This window comes from Oncorhynchus keta, chromosome 1 (genome assembly GCF_023373465.1).
Source record: "Oncorhynchus keta strain PuntledgeMale-10-30-2019 chromosome 1, Oket_V2, whole genome shotgun sequence".
Lineage (NCBI taxonomy): Eukaryota > Metazoa > Chordata > Actinopteri > Salmoniformes > Salmonidae > Oncorhynchus > Oncorhynchus keta.
The window spans coordinates 27,093,865-27,112,675 of NC_068421.1; the positions used below are offsets into that span (position 1 = coordinate 27,093,865).

Here is an 18,811-nt window from a genome sequence, read left to right on the forward strand (position 1 = left end):
TCACAATGCCTGTCTACTTACTGTACATGTACTAGCTGTTGTGCATGTTTAACAACAACTATAACAATTTAATGGAATTGTTCATGGTTTTTAAGAATCTAATGTCAATCATCAAAATATATTTCAAGTACATGTACATTGTATACTTCTTACTAATGTAACGTATTATCTGCTAGAGGGTAACTTAAAGGGAAATATATGCAGTCAGTGCATGCTTTGGGTTGATTCTAGGGGTTTATTACCATGTTTAAGGATCATGTTGAAGCAGATGGTTTTTAGAGGGGATTTGTAAATATATAATAACATCTTATTTTCCCACAATATCTCACTGCATGAGCTAGAAATACCCTGTAGTATTTAACTCTGATTAACATTTTTAAAAGTGTGTGTCTTACAATAGAAAACAAATGTAAGTACTCTGATTCACCTGCATGTGAAATACCTGCTGCATAGGTCTGGTTCTGTGTAGAGTAAATCCATATGTCTGCAGCGCAAGTATGACGCGTTGGCTGGGATTCTCACGTTTGGCTATGAATGATACATTGTGCTTCAGTTCACACACCTGGACACCTGTGACATTATCTACGCACCTTTACACACCTGGACACCTGTGACATTATCTACGCACCTTTACACACCTGGACACCTGTGACATTATCTACGCACCTTTACACACCTGGACACCTGTGACATTATCTACGCACCTTTACACACCTGGACACCTGTGACATTATCTACGCACCTTTACACACCTGGACACCTGGCACCTTTACACACCTGGACACCTGTGACATTATCTACGCACCTTTACACACCTGGACACCTGTGACATTATCTACGCACCTTTACACACCTGGACACCTGTGACATTATCTACGCACCTTTACACACCTGGACACCTGTGACATTATCTACGCACCTTTACACACCTGGACACCTGTGACATTATCTACGCACCTTTACACACCTGGACACCTGTGACATTATCTACGCACCTTTACACACCTGGACACCTGTGACATTATCTACGCACCTTTACACACCTGGACACCTGTGACATTATCTACGCACCTTTACACACCTGGACACCTGTGACATTATCTACGCACCTTTACACACCTGGACACCTGTGACATTATCTACGCACCTTTACACACCTGGACACCTGTGACATTATCTACGCACCTTTACACACCTGGACACCTGTGACATTATCTACGCACCTTTACACACCTGGACACCTGTGACATTATCTACGCACCTTTACACACCTGGACACCTGTGACATTATCTACGCACCTTTACACACCTGGACACCTGTGACATTATCTACACACCGCACCTTTACACACCTGGACACCTGTGACATTATCTACGCACCTTTACACACCTGGACACCTGTGACATTATCTACGCACCTTTACACACCTGGACACCTGTGACATTATCTACGCACCTTTACACACCTGGACACCTGTGACATTATCTACGCACCTTTACACACCTGGACACCTGTGACATTATCTACGCACATTTACACACCTGCCATTCAAATTCCATACACCTGGACAAACCCTCCTGAGATCTCTCAGTTTCACAGTCATCCTAATTAAATATGTTTGATTAAGGGGATGAATAAGGCTTCTGTGTGTGTAGAAGGGGAGGGGGGAGTCAGCCAGGAAGAATAGGTTATGTTCATATCCAGTGTCCCAGGAGACTGATATAAATAGTGTGTGTGTGTTGTATTCATTGCATATGTTGCAGAATCTTGATGGAGATATATTATCTGTGATTGAGAAACCTGTGGCTGTCAGTCAACCTTTTCACCCAGAGAAGACAGGAGTGGGAGAGGCCCGAGGAGCTCAGAGTCAGAGCTGCCATGCCTGGCTGAGAGGAATCCATTCTACAAACCACGGTAAGGCCATGACTGGGTGGTGCACTGTTTAATAGGGCTGGAACCACAGGCTATGATTAGTATGACATTATCCAATTATCCAATTAGTGCACAAACAAGGCATGTTACATAAAGTCTTATCTAATTAGAGTATATAAGCTTTAAGCTTCAGTACTTTAGTGTCTCATTGTCTTAAGTTAAAGCCAAGTCCAGCGAGCCTCAGTGCTTTAGCTATCCTTTTCACAAACTGTAGTACAGTATACAGCTACCCCTCACAGCTGTCGTGCAGACTTTATATGAGTCAGTTGATTATGACACTGCCTGTGAAATGTTCAGCATTCATCTTTGTCACCTGTTCCCTGTATGTGGTATGCTTTGTTCACATCCTTGTGTTGTGTGCACGTTGTAGACTGTAATGGCTGTTACATGCTGTGCCGCTATCTCTTCCACTCTATGTCAGTGTGACAGACAGCTAACATGCCTTTTAGCAGTATACCCAAGCAGTTTATCTCTTATCAGTGTCTAATTCAGCTGTGCTCCATTGTCAGCCCATAGACTGGTGAGAGTACTGGTTGCTGTGTGTGCAGTAGGACTTCTGGGAGGCTTAGCAGTCGGAGTGTGGTTCCTAGGTGAGACATCCTGCAAGTGTCAAATCATGAAGAGAATGATGACATGTTCAATGTTCTAGTGTTTGTGAAGCACAGATTCCTTGCTGTGGTTGATAGCAAACCGAAATAACCCTACATGTCAGAATATAGAACACTGTATTTGAATGTTTTACAATGAGACTGTTATAGCTGATTAACTATGCATGATAATTATGTCTCACGCAATGACAGAGCTAGATTAAGAACATCTGTTTTACATCCACTGGAGCTATAATTCACTCTGCATGTTGTTGTTTTCCCTCCCACGGTCAGGTTGTTGTTGAGGCCTACTTCCTCTCAGAGTCCAGCAGGGCTGGGGGACACCAAGGAGACGTCCTTCTGTAACGTGACCGAGGACATCTCTGTGGCTGACCCCAGGAAAGGTCTGTGCCTCTCAGCCCGTCACTCACCACAGAGACTGTCATCTTGTCTGTGTGATTGGTTACATCCCAAATAGCACCTTATTCCCCATAGGCGCTAGTCATAAGTATTGCACTATATAGGGTAAGCAGTACTTTCAGAAAGTATTCACACCCCTTGACTCTTTCCACATGTTGTGTTACAGCCTGAATTTTAAAAAATGTGTCATTGTCCTACGCACAATATCCCATAATGTCAAAGTGGAATTATGTTTTTTAGAAATGTTTACAAATGAATTACAAATGAGAGCTGAAATGTTTTGAGTCAATACGTATTCAACCCCTTTGTTATGGGAAGCCTAAATACGTTCAGGAGTAAAAATGTGCTTAACAAGTCACATAATAAGTTGCATGGAGTCACTCCGTGTGCAATAATAGTGTTTAACATGATTTTTGAATGACCACCTTATCTCTGTACCCCACACATAATACAATTGTCTGTAAGGTCCCTGCGTCAAGCAGGGAATTTCAAGCACAGATTCAACCACAAAGACCAGGGAGGTTTTCCAGTGCCTCACAAAGAATGTCACCCATTGGCAGATGGGTAAAATAAAAAACAGACCATTGAATATCCCTTTGAGCATGTTAAAGTTATTAAAGTTATAACTCGGCCCATGGTGACTTTAAAACCGTCAAAGTTTAATGGCTGTTATAGGAGAAAACTGAGGATGGATCAACAACATTGTAGTAACTCCACAAAACTAACCTAATTGACAGAGTGAAAAGATGGAAACCTGTACAGAATAAAAATATTCCAAAACATGCGACCTGTATGCAACAAGGCACTAAAGTAATACTGCAAAAAATGTGTCAAACCAATTCATTTTTTGTCCTGAATACAGAGTGTTATGTTTGGGGCAATCCAATACCACACATTACTGAGTGCCACTATCCATATTTTCAAGCACAGTAGTGGCTACATCATGTTATGGGTATGATTGTAATTGTTAAGGACTGGGGAGTTTTTCAGGATAAAAAATAAACCTAGAGGAAAACCTGGTTCAAAATTCTTTCCGCCAGACACTGGGAGATGGATTCACCTTTCATCAGGACAATAACCTAAAATACAAGGCCACATCTACACTGGAGTTGCTTACCAAGAAGACAGTGAATGTTTCTGAGTGGCTGAGTTACAGTTTTGACTTAAATCTACTTGAAAATCTATGGCAAGACCTGAAAATGGTTGTCTAGCAATGATTAACAACCAATTTGACAGAGCTTGAAGAATTATGAAAATAATAATGTGGAAATATTGCACAATCCAGGTGTGGAAAGCTCTTAGAGACTCACTGCTGTAATCGCTGCCAAATGTGCTTCTACAAAGTATTGACTCAGGGGTGTGAATGTTTATGAAAATGAGATATTTCTGTATTTCATTTTCAATAAATTTTCTAACATTTAAAAAAACATGTTTTCACTTTGTCCTTATGGGGTATTGTGTTTATATGGGTGAGAAAAACTAATATTTAATTGATTTTGAATTCAGGCTGTAACACAACAAAATGTGGAACAAGTCAAGGGACACACTTGTTTTATCAGGCAGAAAGACCTTCCTAGCAGTTTGATAAACCAAATGTGTTTATATATATATGCCATTTAGCAGACGCTTTTATCCAAAGCGACTTACAGTCATGTGTGCATACATTCTACGTATGGGCGGTCCCGGGAATCGAACCCACTACCCTGGCGTTACAAGCGCCATGCTCTACCAACTGAGCTACAGAAGGACCACTGTGTTTATATTACAACTATAATTGTCTTTATTGTAGTACATATCTTTATTAATACATTTTGTAACCACTTCTACATGATCACAGTCAGTGGAGAGGAGTGGAGACCTCAGTGGAGAGGAGTGGAGACCTCAGTGGAGAGGAGTGGAGACCTCAGTGGAGAGGAGTGGAGACCTCAGTGGAGAGGAGTGGAGACCTCAGTGGAGAGGAGTGGAGACCTCAGTGGAGAGGAGTGGAGACCTCAGTGGAGAGGAGTGGAGACCTCAGTGGAGAGGAGTGGAGACCTCAGTGGAGAGGAGTGGAGACCTCAGTGGAGAGGAGTGGAGACCTCAGTGGAGAGGAGTGGAGACCTCAGGGGAGAGGAGTGGAGACCTCAGTGGAGAGGAGTGGAGACCTCAGTGGAGAGGAGTGGAGACCTCAGTGGAGAGGAGTGGAGACCTCAGTGGAGAGGAGTGGAGACCTCAGGGGAGAGGAGTGGAGACCTCAGGGGAGAGGAGTGGAGACCTCAGTGGAGAGGAGTGGAGACCTCAGTGGAGAGGAGTGGAGACCTCAGTGGAGAGGAGTGGAGACCTCAGGGGAGAGGAGTGGAGACCTCAGTGGAGAGGAGTGGAGACCTCAGTGGAGAGGAGTGGAGACCTCAGGGGAGAGGAGTGGAGACCTCAGTGGAGAGGAGTGGAGACCTCAGTGGAGAGGAGTGGAGACCTCAGTGGAGAGGAGTGGAGACCTCAGTGGAGAGGAGTGGAGACCTCAGTGGAGAGGAGTGGAGACCTCAGGGGAGAGGAGTGGAGACCTCAGGGGAGAGGAGTGGAGACCTCAGTGGAGAGGAGTGGAGACCTCAGTGGAGAGGAGTGGAGACCTCAGTGGAGAGGAGTGGAGACCTCAGTGGAGAGGAGTGGAGACCTCAATGGAGAGGAGTGGAGACCTCAGTGGAGAGGAGTGGAGACCTCAGTGGAGAGGAGTGGAGACCTCAGTGGAGAGGAGTGGAGACCTCAGTGGAGAGGAGTGGAGACCTCAGTGGAGAGGAGTGGAGACCTCAATGGAGAGGAGTGGAGACCTCAGTGGAGAGGAGTGGAGACCTCAGTGGAGAGGAGTGGAGACCTCAGTGGAGAGGAGTGGAGACCTCAGTGGAGAGGAGTGGAGACCTCAGTGGAGAGGAGTGGAGACCTCAGGGGAGAGGAGTGGAGACCTCAGTGGAGAGGAGTGGAGACCTCAGTGGAGAGGAGTGGAGACCTCAGTGGAGAGGAGTGGAGACCTCAGTGGAGAGGAGTGGAGACCTCAGTGGAGAGGAGTGGAGACTGTCTATCAACCGACATCAAAACATGAAATAATGATCTGTTTATATTGACTACATTAGTTATTTGATATAAGCTGCTTAACATTTCCCTCTCAAACAAGACAGCAGTTCATTACTGTTGATCTAGTTGGTCTCTGGAGGGATTATTTTCAATCAATGAGGTTCAGTGTTTTACAGAATCAGCCCGGAGAACTCGCTCCTGGAGATCCAACTAGAGAAGGTGCCCACGTGGCTGCCTGTGTGCTATGAGAGATGGAACTCTTCCCTGGGGACCCTGGTCTGCCGCCAGCTGGGATATCTAAGGCTAGTCAACTGAGACCATTTCCTTACCATAAAGCCCACAGCAGCTTGGCAACATAAAAGGCTATTCACTTAAACATAAGGCTGATTGCTCCCAGTTAATGTTAGATTATTTAATACCTCGTTTATAGGCTTGCCCGGTGCCCCATGGATCATACATTACTTTTTAAAACAGACACTCTCCCATCTCGCCTGCTTTTATAGAAGATATAACTATGATTAATTTGGTTTCCAGACTGACCAAGCAAAAAGGGGTGAACTTAACGGACATCGGACCTAACTACACCGATGGCTTTATACAGATCACATCTGAACACAAGACCAGCCTGGAAAATATATGGCAGTTAAGGTACGGCAGCTGTCTGAGGATATAAAATATAACCTAATGATTCAGAAGAAAATAGATGTGCTATAACATAGTAATCAAGCTTTTTTAATGGATGGATTTGTTTTTATTTAGGGGGAGTTGCGTCACAGGGAAGGTTATAGCTTTGAAATGTTTTGGTAAGTTTCTGCAGGGTACTAACAACACTAACATAACAGTAGATTACATTGTAAATGTATGCCTCTCACACACAGGTAAGACCCAATGACCTTCATACGACCTCTCAGTCATGACTTCATAGTTCTACATATTGATGGTATACACTAGGTGTACAAAACATTAGGAACACCTTCTCTTTCCATGCATAGACTGACCAGGGGAATTCAGGTGAATGCTATTATCCCTTATTGATGTCACTTGTTAAATGTACTTCAATCAGTGTAGATGAAAGGGAGAAGAAAGCTTAAATAATATTGTTTATGTGTGCCATTCAGAGGGTGAATGTGCGAAACAAAAGATTGAAGTGCCTTTGAATGGGTTGTGGTAGTAAGTGCCAGGCGCACCGGTTTGAGTGTGTCAAGAACTGCAACACTGTTGGGTTTTTCACGCTCAACAGTTTCCCGTGTGTATGAAGAATGGTCCACCACCCAAAGGACATCCAGCCAACGTGACACAACTGTGGGAAGCATTGGAGTCAACATGGGCCTGTATCCCTTTCGACACGCTTTCGACACCTTTATAGTCCATGCCCCGATATTGAGGCTGTTCTGAGAGCAAAGGGGGGTGCAACTCAATATTTGGAAAGTGTTCCTAATGTTTTTTTACAGTAGAGTGATGAGTTACCTCCATACAATGTATGTAAAGTGATCTGGGAAAAAATGCCTTCATATTTGTTTCCTTTGCCTGTGTAGAGTGTGGGACGCGGGCTAAGCTGCCCAGGATAATCGGGGGAGTGGAGGCTACCTTGGGAAGGTGGCCCTGGCAAGTCAGTCTCTACTACAGCAACCGACACACCTGTGGAGGCACCATCATCACCAGCCAATGGGTGGTCACCGCAGCCCACTGTGTGCACAAGTAAGACCCCTCGGGGTAAAAGGTTAGAGGTCAGAGGTCACTGACTCATGACAGTGTAGTGATAATAATAATAATAACAAGAAATACAACCCCAGGAGCCACGACAATGACATTGCTCTGATGAAACTACTGACCCCACTGAATTTCTCAGGTGACAGGGAACATGATTACTTCACTTTTGAATGCATCACATAGTCCCTTGGCTGACTGGAACACTCAACTATATGATTACAGCAATCAGTTCCAAACCATGTTCCAATATTACTGAAATCAACTTCAACATGACCTACACTATTTTCTAATATTCCAAATATTATTTTTATTACATTTTTTTAGATACCATCAGGCCTATCTGTCTGCCACAGTACGAGCATGATCTACCAGGAGGAACACAGTGCTGGATCTCTGGCTGGGGCTACACTCAACCAGATGATGGTACGACTATGTTAAATCAATAATATCATTTAAATAGGAAAATGTAATGTATCTATATCGATGGTTAAATGTTTTCTCATAGTCCAAAGTCATTTATATCATAAAAATTAGAGGTATATTTACATTAGTTTGACTTTATTTGACCGTTCTCATCCCTGCCACGCTAAAAGAAGCTACAGTTCCACTGATAAGCACCAAGAAATGCAACAGTTCCTGCATGTACAATGGAGAGGTCACCCCCCGCATGCTCTGTGCTGGATACACCGAGGGCAAAGTGGACGCATTTCAGGTTAGTTCATAAACACATACCAGTGTTCTTCCTCCTGTGGTTTGTTTTATGAAGAGATTTACCAAAGGTCAAAGAGTTGTTGCCTTACAAAAGTAGAATTGGTTCTTTATAATGAGAATATTTTCCCTCAGGTGTCCCCCTGTACTGTTCTAAATGATCAAAGACAAAGCTCATTAGGCATGTGCCTGAGAGAGCACACCAGCTTTATTCAGGGTCCTACCAGTCAAATTCAGTGGCGCTCAGGATTCAATATTCCACAATATCCCAACCCATAATCACTAAATCACTGTGACTTAACAATATCTCAACCCATAACAGTCCGTGTGGTAGTCTGGTAACCCGTGTGATTGACAGCAATGTATATCTGCCCAGGGGGACAGTGGGGGTCCGCTAGTCTGTCAAATTGACAATGTGTGGAGACTGGTGGGGGTGGTGAGCTGGGGTACAGGCTGCGCTGAGCCCAACCACCCTGGAGTCTACACCAAGGTGGCCGAGTTTCTCGGCTGGATCTACGACATGATTGAGGTAAACTCTTCCGTTGCATAAGCCTATGTATTGATTTTTTACATATCAGGACCACATCTGCTTTGCAGTTCTGTTTGTCCTCTTGAAATTGCATAATACTGTATGTTACATTTGTTTTTCCATCCACAGAGCTACTGATGAGGAAGAGGAATAAGACAATGGATGATCAGGGAGACTCCAGAACAGGCCTAGAGGAAACTGAAACATATGATGCTCCTGACATTCTTCCTCCTGTACTGTAAATGTCATTTTACCTCCTTATAACGGCCATGATGATTGCAGAAATGCATACATTATTTAACAGTAGGAAATATTTTATATATATATTTGTTTGTCATACATTGTATTTTTAGCACCTGAATGAGAACATATTTATACCATATATTTGTCTTGTATTGAAAATAAATGATGCTTCATATCTAAACATGTTCATTGTCTACTCTGGTGTGATGAAAGAGCTTTATGTACCAGAGCCATCATTTCAGGATGCAGACGGTGTCCACCGTTTAGTGCCAAGTAGTAGCATCTCTTCTGTCTGTAGAGGGCGTGCACGCACCACTCTCATCTCGTTTCCATAGTAACAGAGATCACTCGCTGCAAAGTTGATTTAGTCAACATTTAGCTGTAAAGTTAGCACAGGAGTCGCAAGAACTTGAAGCAAGCAAGTTTACTGTGAGTATTTCCATGTGTTTTGTGTTAGAAGGACAACTAACGTTACTGTTCACCATTTGATTCACAGTATTCGTACCAAATAGTTTGATTGTATTCAAAGACATTGCAGTCTGGTGTATTGCAACAGGTGGTAGACCTAGCACTAGCTATTTAGCTACTGTAGCTAGCTAACATTAACGTTATTTAACCTGGCTATGAATTATCTCCATGCTTGTTCATCTACAGCTAACTTTCATTGTCATACCCATAATCAAATGCAAAACTCCAATGAGCTGTGTGTATGACGTTACTAAACTAAATCCCTCAAAATCCTTTCAGAAATATGTCTTCTTCCCTGGGGTGTACAAAGGAAGTTTTGCAGCAGGTCAACCAGTTCTGGTCCATGTTAGACGACCTGTCTCAGAATGACCCTCAAAGCTACCAGATGTTTATCGAGAAACAGATGAAACAGGGAACTGATTATAATGCACCACCTCAGCCTGACTCCTGCCTACTCACCGAAATGCTGGTACCATCAAGTATCTGCTTTTTCTATGAACAGCTACACCCACACTGTAGAGTTTATCAATTGAAAACATACAAACACTGGCCTACATAAAAATGACATAGCAAAGTGTGTTGGGAAGAGAATACTGGTTCATTTGTTTGCAGTGCACGTTTGCCTGTGCACTGCTGGCTAATAATATGGAGGTGTGAACTATAAAGAGGCTGAACAGTTGCTTTATTGTTTGTGTCAGGAGCCAAAGAAAGGGTTGCTGTACATCAATGTGTGTGGCTGGAAGCGCGTCCCTACCCCTGCTGATGAGAACAAGCCAGTGCCTGTGTGTGGAGGGAGACTGGAGACAGACACTGATGAAGGAGGAGGTACTAAGAGTCACTGTTGTCCTGCAGAACACAAACCCGTATTTCTGCATAATTACCTGCATTGTAACCTGTATTACAAGAGGTGCTGGCAAAAAAAAGTGAACATTCCCCAAATTACATTCTACTAAAGCTGACTTTCTTATAACTTGTTTTATGGTTTTGATACTAATGTTATGTAACACGGAAATAAAAAGTTGTATCATTGCCGTTTCTCAGTACTACAACTTTGTTGTGTTTCCTGTATTCAGACGACTACAGTGTGATGGATGTGGCGTTCAGCCCTGCGGTGCTGCAGCAGGCTCAGAAGGACAAGAAGGAGGACCAGGTTCACCTGTTAGCTCTGAGCTTCACCCAGCAGCAGCATGGCCTGCGTCTGATCCAGCAGTACAACGTCAGCAGCAGTAAGCTGAAGGGCAGCCTAGAGGACATGCAGCGCCGCCTGGGTTCTCTAAAACAGTCCAGCCCTGCCACAAACACAGGTAAAGCCTCTATGTAATTATTCCCTGGTTCAAGGGGTTTTATTTTTTATTAAGGTGACACCACCAAGATAAAGGCAAGATTATTGAATTCAAGATTTCTTTAAAGGTATACTGTAGGTGAAGATACATTTTTTGACATTCATTTGACATCAATTTCCCAGCCTCCCAGACCCCAGCTTCCCTGCTTCAGCAGATCTCTCTGCGTGAAGGGCAGACTGAGGACAGTACACCTGTGCAGCTCATCACATCTGTCCAGCTAACTCCTGGGCCAGGGGACCAAAGCAACAAGACCAAGAACCTGATCCAGGTGATCTCTAGCTCAGTGACAGCCGAGCCTCAGCGGCCACAGCACCAGCTCACTGTCAACTCTGACCCCAGGGACCTCTCCCGGAGCCTGAAGCTGACTGTGGAGCTACCAAAGGTTCAGTCCATCACAGAGTGCCATCTCAGCATTTCCCAGGTCAGGGACCACTCTGCTTCCCCTTCCCTTGTGCTATGAATAAGGCCCTGTGATGGATTAACAAAGATTCTGTCCCTTTTGCTTAAACGCTTCTTATGTTGACATAATAGCCTGTTACATTATAAGTTATCCTTTCTGTGGTCTTGTGGGTCTATAATAGTCTGTGTGTGTATTTCTCTGTAGGATGATGTACTACTAGAAGTGGAGGATATGTACCATCTACACCTGGAGCTGCCTGAGACTGTGAATGAGGAGTCGGCCTCTGCCACATTCAACAAGAAGAAACGGTTATTAACTTTGCAGGTGTCTATACTCTAGTGCTGGTACTGCCAACACTAAAAAGACGCAAATTAATAGACAAAGAAAATAACAATAACCACTGTCTTTTCTGGCAAGACACAGTTACACCCAGTAGGTCATTTGTCTTTCTGAAGAGATTGGGACTTTGGAAATTAGAGAAGGCAGGAATGTCATTTCTGTTATGTTATGCATATAAGCTGTGCATCTGAACCTTTGTAGTAGTAAACAGTACCTTAGTAAAGACATTCACAACAACATTAATGACTCGAGTGAAATTATAGTCCTCCATGATCATGAGTTACATTAACTGCATGTCTGGGAAATAATTCACAAATAGTCAATATTCATGCAATAATCCATGTTTATTAAAACTTCAAAATTGTATTGTGAAGAACTTTATTCATATTTGGCAACAACTTGTACTTCAAACAGTTACTGTAAGTCAAATGTCCATAGGACAGAGCCATTTTTGAAAGTATGGTTTTATCTCGAAACAGTAATAAATAGATTGGTCCCAATGGTTTTAATAACTACCTCTGCAGGGCTGCTGTGAAAACTGAGAGGGTGTTATGACATCATATTCCAGTGGTCACAGTTTGAGGCTAGTGGTTCCCTCTATGGTTGGTTGGTTCCCACTTCTACCGTCTCTCTCCATGGTCCTCCTCCACCCAGGCCACTATCTTCCCCTCCCAGCCAGGCACCAGGGCTCCGTCCTGGAACACCTGAGAACACCAACCAGAACCAGACAGGCATACTCTTTTAATATAAACTACACTACATGACCAACAGTATAGTGCATTCAGAAAGTATTCAAACCCCTTGACTTTTTCCAAAATTGATTTTAAAAAAATTTTTCCTCCTCAATCTACACACAATACCCATACCCCCAGAGAGACTGAGAAACAGATTCTATCTCCAGGCCATCAGACTGTTAAACAGCCACCACTAACTCTGAGAGGCTGCTGCCAACATACTGACTCAACGCCAGCCACGTTAATAATGGAAAAATTGATGTAAAAATGTAAAAGTCACGAGCCACTTTAAACAATGCCACTTAATATAATGTTTACATCCCCTACATCACTCATCTCATATGTATAGTATGTACTGTACCCTATACCATCTACTGCATCTTGCCATCTTTTTGTTTTTTACCTTTATTTAACCAGGTAGGCAAGTTGAGAACAAGTTCTCATTTACAACTGCGACCTGGTCAAGATAAAGCAAAGCAGTTCGACACATACAACAAAAGAGTTACACATGGAGTAAAACAAACATACAGTCAATAATACAGTAGAAAAATAAGTCTATATACAATGTGAGCAAATGAGGTGAGATAAGGGAGGTAAAGGCAAAAAAAAGGCCACGGTGGCAAAATAAATACAATATAGCAAATAAAACACTGGAATGGTAGATTTGCAGTGGAAGAATGTGCAAAGGAGATATATAAATAATGGGGTGCAAAGGAGCAAAATAAATAAATACAGTAGGGTGAGAGGTAGTTGTTTGGGCTAAATTATAGATGGTCTATGTACAGGTGCAGTAATCTGTGAGCTGCTCTGACAGCTGGTGCTTAAAGCTAGTGAGGGAGATAAGTGTTTCCAGGTTTAGAGATTTTTGTAGTTCGTTCCAGTCATTGGCAGCAGAGAACTGAAAAGAGTGGCGGCCAAAGAAAGAATTGGTTTTGGGAGTGACCAGAGAGATATACCTGCTGGAGCGCGTGCTACAGGTGGGTGCTGCTATGGTGACCAGTGAGCTGAGATAAGGGGGACTTTACCTAGCAGGGTCTTGTAGATGACCTGGAGCCAGTGGGTTTGGCGACAAGTATGAAGCGAGGGCCAGCCAACGAGAGCATACAGGTCGCAGTGGTGGGTGGTATATGGGGCTTTGGTGATAAAACGGATGGCACTGTGATAGACTGCATCCAATTTATTGAGTAGGGTATTGGAGGCTATTTTATAAATGACGTCGCCGAAGTCAAGGATCGTACAAGGGTATGTTTGGCAGCATGAGTAAAGGATGCTTTGTTGCGAAATAGGAAGCCAATTCTAGATTTAACTTTGGATTGGAGATGTTTGATGTGAGTCTGGGAGGAGAGTTTACAGTCTAACCAGACACCTAGGTATTTCTAGTTGTCCACATATTCTAAGTCCGAACCGTCCAGAGTAGTGATGTTGGACGGGCGGGCAGGTGCAGGCAGTGATTGGTTGAAGAGCATACATTTAGTTTTACTTGTATATAAGAGCAATTGGAGGCCACGGAAGGAGAGTTGTATGGCATTGAAGCTCGTCTGGAGGGTTAAAACAGTGTCCAAAGAAGGGCCAGAAGTATACAGAATGGTGTCGTCTGCGTAGAGGTGGATCAGAGACTCACCAGCAGCAAGAGCGACAACATTGATGTATACAGAGAAGCCTGTGGCACCCCCATAGAGACTGCCAGAGGCCCAGACAACAGGCCCTCCGATTTGACACACTGAACTCTATCAGAGAAATCTATCAGAGATTACTTTTATGTAATACATGCATCACTAGCCACTTTAAACAATGCCACTTTTATGTTTACATACCCTACATTACTCATCTCATATGTATATACTGTACTCTATACCATCTACTGCATCTTGTCTATGCCGTTCTGTACCATCACTCATTCATATATTTGTATGTACATACTCTTCATCCCTTTACACTTGTGTGTATAAGGTAGTTGTTGTGGAATTGTTAGGTTAGATTCCTCATTGGTTATTACTGCATTGTCGGAACTAGAAGCACAAGCATTTCGAAACACTCGGATTAACATCTGCTAACCATGTGTATGTGACAAATAACATTTGATTTGAATGACAAAGCAAAAACAGGTTTAGACATTTTTGCAAATGCTTTAAAAATAGAAAAGTGAAATATCACGACATATGTATTGTATTTAGACCCTTTACTCAGTACTTTGTTGAAGCAGTTATTACAGCCTCGTGTCTTATTGTGTATGACCCTACAAGCTTGGCACACCTGTATGTTTGTCCCATTCTTGTCCCATTCTTCTCTGCAGATCCTCTCAAGCTCCGTAAGGTTGGATGGGGAGCTTTGCTGCCCAGCTGTAGTCAGGTCCATAAGTATTTGGACAGTGACACTATTTGCATAATTTTTGCTCTGTACGCCACCACAATAGATTTGAAAGGAAATATTCAAGATGTGCTTTAAGTGTAGACGCTCATCTTTAATTTAAGGGTTTTGTCAAAATTATTGTATGAACCATGTAGGAATTACAACCATTTTTAAACATAGCACACGTGGCCCTCCCCCACACACACAATTTTAGGGGCTCAAAAGTAAATTGGACAAACTAACATAAATCATAAATTAAATTGTGAATTTTAATACTTGGTTGCAAATCCTGCCTGAAGTCTGGAACGCATAGGCATCACCAGATGCTGGGTTTCTTCCCTGGTGATGCTCTGCCAAGCCTTTACTGCAGCTGTCTTCTGTTCCTACTTGTTCTTAGGGCGTTTTGCCTTCTGCAAGTGAAATGCATGCTCAATTGGATTCAGGTCAGATTCCTTTCCTTCTCCATACTCTTCATTACACTTTCCATCATTCTGGTACAAGTTGATCTTTGTCTCATCTGTCCATAGGACTTTGTTCCAGAACTGCAAAAGGGGGGAACCAAACGTAAAATGTGCTGAAAATTCTACACAGTTCACCCGATTTGGATGTAAATACCCTCAAATTAATGCTGAAAGCCTGCATGTACAGCTCATTCTTTAATGTCAACTCCAATGCTGTGGTAGACAGCTAAAATAATAATAACTTGGTCAATGTCCAAATATTTATGGACCGGACTGTATTTTCAGGTCTCTCCAGAGATGTTTGAACGGGTTCAAGTTCGGGCTCTGGCTGGGCCACTCAATGACATTCAAAGACTTGTCCCGAAGCCACTCCTGCGTTGTCTTGGCTGTGTGCATAGGGTCGTTGTCCTGTTGGAAGGTGAACCTTTGCCGCGCTCTGGAGCAGGTTTTCATCAAGGATCTCTCTGTACTTTGCTCCATTCATCTTTCCCTCGATCCTGACAAGTATCCCAGTCCCTGCCGCTGAAAAAGGTCTGATTGGTGGAGTGCTGCAGAGATGGTTGTCCTTCTGGAAGGTTCTCCCATCTCCACAGAGGAACTCTGGAACTCTGTCAGAGTGACCATCGGATTCTTGGTCATCTCCCTGGCCAAGGCCCTTCTCCCCCGATTATTCAGTTTGGCCGGGCGGCCAGCTCTAGGAGGTTGGTAGTTCCAAACTTCTTCCATTTAAGATTGATGGGGGCCACTGTGTTCTTTGGGACCTTCAATGCTTCAGAAATGTTTTGCTACGCTTGCCCAGATCTGTACCTCAACACAAGCATGTCTCTGAGCTCTATGGACAATTCCTTCGACCTCATGGCTTGGTGTTTGGTCTGACATGCACTGTCAAATGTGGGACCTTATATAGACAGCTGTGTCTATTTAATTTACCACAAGTAGACTCCAATCAAGTTGTAGAAACATCTCAAGGATGATGAATGGAAATAGGATGCACCTGAGCTCAATTTTGAGTCTCATAGCAAAGGGACTGAATACTTATGCAAATATTTTTTTTGTACATTTGCAAAGAAAATCTTAAAACCTGTTTTCACTTTGTAATTAGGGGTATTGTGTGAACAGTCGTGGCCAAAAGTTTTGAGAATGACACATATTAATTTTCACAAAGTCTGATGCTTCAGTTTGTATGATGGGAATTTGCATATACTCCAGAATATTATGAATAGTGATCAGATGAATTGCAATTAATTGCAAAGTCCCTCTTTGCCATGCAAATTAACTGAATCCCCCAAAAACATTTCCACTACATTTCAGCCCTGCCACAAAAAGAGCATTATTCCTCCTCCACCAAATGTTACAGTTGGCACTATGCATTCGGACTGGTAGTGTTCTCCTGGCATTCCCCAAACCCAGATTTGTCTGTGGCTGGAATAGCCAAATCAACTCATTTGAAGCGGTGTCCATATACTTTTGTATGTGTAGTGTATGATATATACAGGGACAGTCTCTAAACACATATCAACCTTAATAGAGAATCCACATCTTTATGATCTTAACATAGTTACTGGGTTTTGGAACTATTGCCAATTCCAAGTGGTTTCTCTTTTCATTTTGGTCATTCAGGCATTTCTCCCTAAGTGGTAACATTTGACCCTATCTAAATGTAAACCCAAAGCTGTAACCCAAAACATGCCTACCTCCTCCTTCACAGTCCCAAACTCTGGGTCGAGGGCTTTGAAGTGGTACCTGAAGCTACCCTGGCGGTCCACCGCTGCCTTGAAGTCTCTCAGAGTCACCTCCCCCAGCCTAACAGCACAGCACAGTCTCAGTGTCAGATGACATCATGGTACACTGATCTGTGCAGAGACACATACATGCACATTCCCTCACAACGCTACAGCACATAGACACACAATAAACACACCAATGACACACATGCATGCATTCAATACCCAAAGCAGCCATCAAGGCAAAGGGTGGCTACTTTTAAGAATCTAAAATCTACAATATATTTTGATTTGTGTAACACTTTTTTGGTTACTACATGATGTGTTATATGTGTTATTTCATAGTTTTGATGTTTTCACTATTATTCTACAATGTAGGAAATTGTAAAAAAAAAAAAAAAAAATGTAAAAAAAGAATGAAAAACCCTTGAATGAGTAGGTGTGTCCAAACCTTTGACTGGCACTGTACATTGCATCCACAACTTACAGGCAGCATGCAACACAAAGGTACATATGCAATGGACATCATCAAGATCCAAAGAGGGATTCTGGATTTGTACCTTTTGGAGATGTTGACCAGGAAAGGAGTGAGTGAACGATCAGTGAAGTAGAGGACTTTAGTGGAGACTGTGGAGTCCAGGCCAGGACTACTGTGGGAGTGAGCTATTTCTGAAAAAACATTACAACATTACATAGATACACATGACCTAAATACAGACGTGAAAATGTGTCTATGGCTTGATCATTACCCAGCTTTTGACCTTTTTAAATGAAGTTATGGTTTTGATTTGATTTATTAGGATCCCCATTAGGCAATGGTGACAGCTAGTCTTATTATGGTCTGACACATAACGAAAAATACATTACAGACAAAAGACTTTACAATATACATACATTTAAAATCAACATGTAGTGTGTGTGTGTGTGCACATCTATCAGGTACATGTACATGTCAGTGCATACACACAACAAGTAGTTCACATGGGGGAGAGGCGTTGTGCCGTGAAGTGTTTATTTGGTTTTTGAAACCAGAATTTCCAACACATGAATGTTTCTTATAAAAACAAGAAGTGACGCAGTCAGTCTTTCCTCAACTCTTAGCCAAGAGAGACTGGTATTCATAGTTTTAATATTAGCCCTCTGATTACATTGAAGAGCAAAATGTGGCGCTCTGTTATGGGCCAGCTACAGCTTAACTAGGTCTTTATTCGCAGCACTTGACCATGTGACTGGACAAAAATCAAGATAAGATAAAACTAGAGCCTGCAGGACTTGCTTTGCGGAGTGTCAAAAAAGCAGGCCTCTCCCCATCTTTACAACATTGAATCTATATGTTTTGACCACGACATTTTAAAATCTGTGGTAACACCAAGTAATTATATTATTATTATTATTATTATATTAAGTAATTAAAGTGTCCTCAATTATGGTTGCCATGGCTTTGAGTTGATGTGGTAGTTTGTTTCACTCAACAATGCCGGAATATTTAAAAAAGTGTTCTTACCAGATAGACTCTTACATTTAAAACAGGCAATATCAGAGTCTATGGTTCTGGTGTTGTATTGGTGTACATCTTATATATGTAAAATAATTTGATCGGTACCTGGGGGCTGAGTCTGTAATAATTATGTGGACCAGACCAAGTTGGATTAAAATGACCCTTTTCTCTACAGATAACCAGGCTAGCTGATTAAAATGACCCTTTTCTCTACAGATAACCAGGCTAGCTGATTAAAATGACCCTTTTCTCTACAGATAACCAGGCTAGCTGATTAAAATGACCCTTTTCTCTACAGATAACCAGGCTAGCTGATTAAA

At 42.6% G+C, this 18,811-nt stretch overlaps 2 protein-coding genes, 1 long non-coding RNA gene and 1 pseudogene across 7 annotated transcripts in view; 2 read left to right on the forward strand and 2 right to left on the reverse strand.

Moving 5' to 3' along the window:
* Positions 1 to 319: 319 nt before the first annotated feature.
* LOC127906808 (uncharacterized) lies at positions 320 to 1,494 on the reverse strand. The gene is made up of 3 exons (XR_008062971.1): positions 1,343 to 1,494; positions 768 to 1,299; positions 320 to 704 (listed from the first exon to the last, which is right to left on the reverse strand). It is a non-coding gene; the product is annotated as an uncharacterized LOC127906808 (long non-coding RNA).
* A 5,814-nt stretch (positions 1,495 to 7,308) lies between these two features.
* On the forward strand, positions 7,309 to 9,070 carry LOC118394647 (transmembrane protease serine 5-like; annotated as a pseudogene).
* A 369-nt stretch (positions 9,071 to 9,439) lies between these two features.
* pih1d2 (PIH1 domain containing 2) lies at positions 9,440 to 12,089 on the forward strand. Its single transcript, XM_035741788.2, has 6 exons — positions 9,440 to 9,604; positions 9,923 to 10,112; positions 10,342 to 10,468; positions 10,717 to 10,947; positions 11,109 to 11,407; positions 11,591 to 12,089. Exons 2-6 carry the CDS (start codon positions 9,927 to 9,929, stop codon positions 11,723 to 11,725), a joined length of 978 nt encoding a protein of 325 aa, XP_035597681.1. The 5' UTR covers positions 9,440 to 9,604; positions 9,923 to 9,926; the 3' UTR covers positions 11,726 to 12,089.
* The window catches only part of LOC118361353 (dixin-A-like), a 30,299-nt gene continuing 23,538 nt past the window's right edge, over positions 12,051 to 18,811 (reverse strand). For 4 of the 5 annotated variants that reach the window (XM_035741503.2, XM_035741418.2, XM_035741342.2 and 1 more), the window contains exons 13-15: positions 17,554 to 17,662; positions 16,964 to 17,072; positions 12,051 to 12,429 (exon numbers count right to left, since the gene is read on the reverse strand). In XM_035741503.2, the coding sequence (XP_035597396.1) occupies positions 12,346 to 12,429; positions 16,964 to 17,072; positions 17,554 to 17,662 (302 nt within the window). In that variant the 3' untranslated portion in view covers positions 12,051 to 12,345. Of the gene's footprint in view, positions 12,430 to 16,963; positions 17,123 to 17,553; positions 17,663 to 18,811 lie in introns of those variants that run through there. The other variant, XM_035741663.2, reaches the window with a different exon arrangement.

What these genes read in the sequence shown, in the direction of transcription:
- pih1d2 (XM_035741788.2), top strand. Translation starts at nt 9,927, where the DNA reads ATGTCTTCTTCCCTGGGGTGTACAAAGGAAGTTTTGCAGCAGGTCAAC. An exon ending in CAGCCCTGCCACAAACACAG is followed by an intron (nt 10,948 to 11,108) that starts GTAAAGCCTCTA and finishes TCAATTTCCCAG; the next exon opens with CCTCCCAGACCCCAGCTTCC. An exon ending in GCCATCTCAGCATTTCCCAG is followed by an intron (nt 11,408 to 11,590) that starts GTCAGGGACCAC and finishes ATTTCTCTGTAG; the next exon opens with GATGATGTACTACTAGAAGT.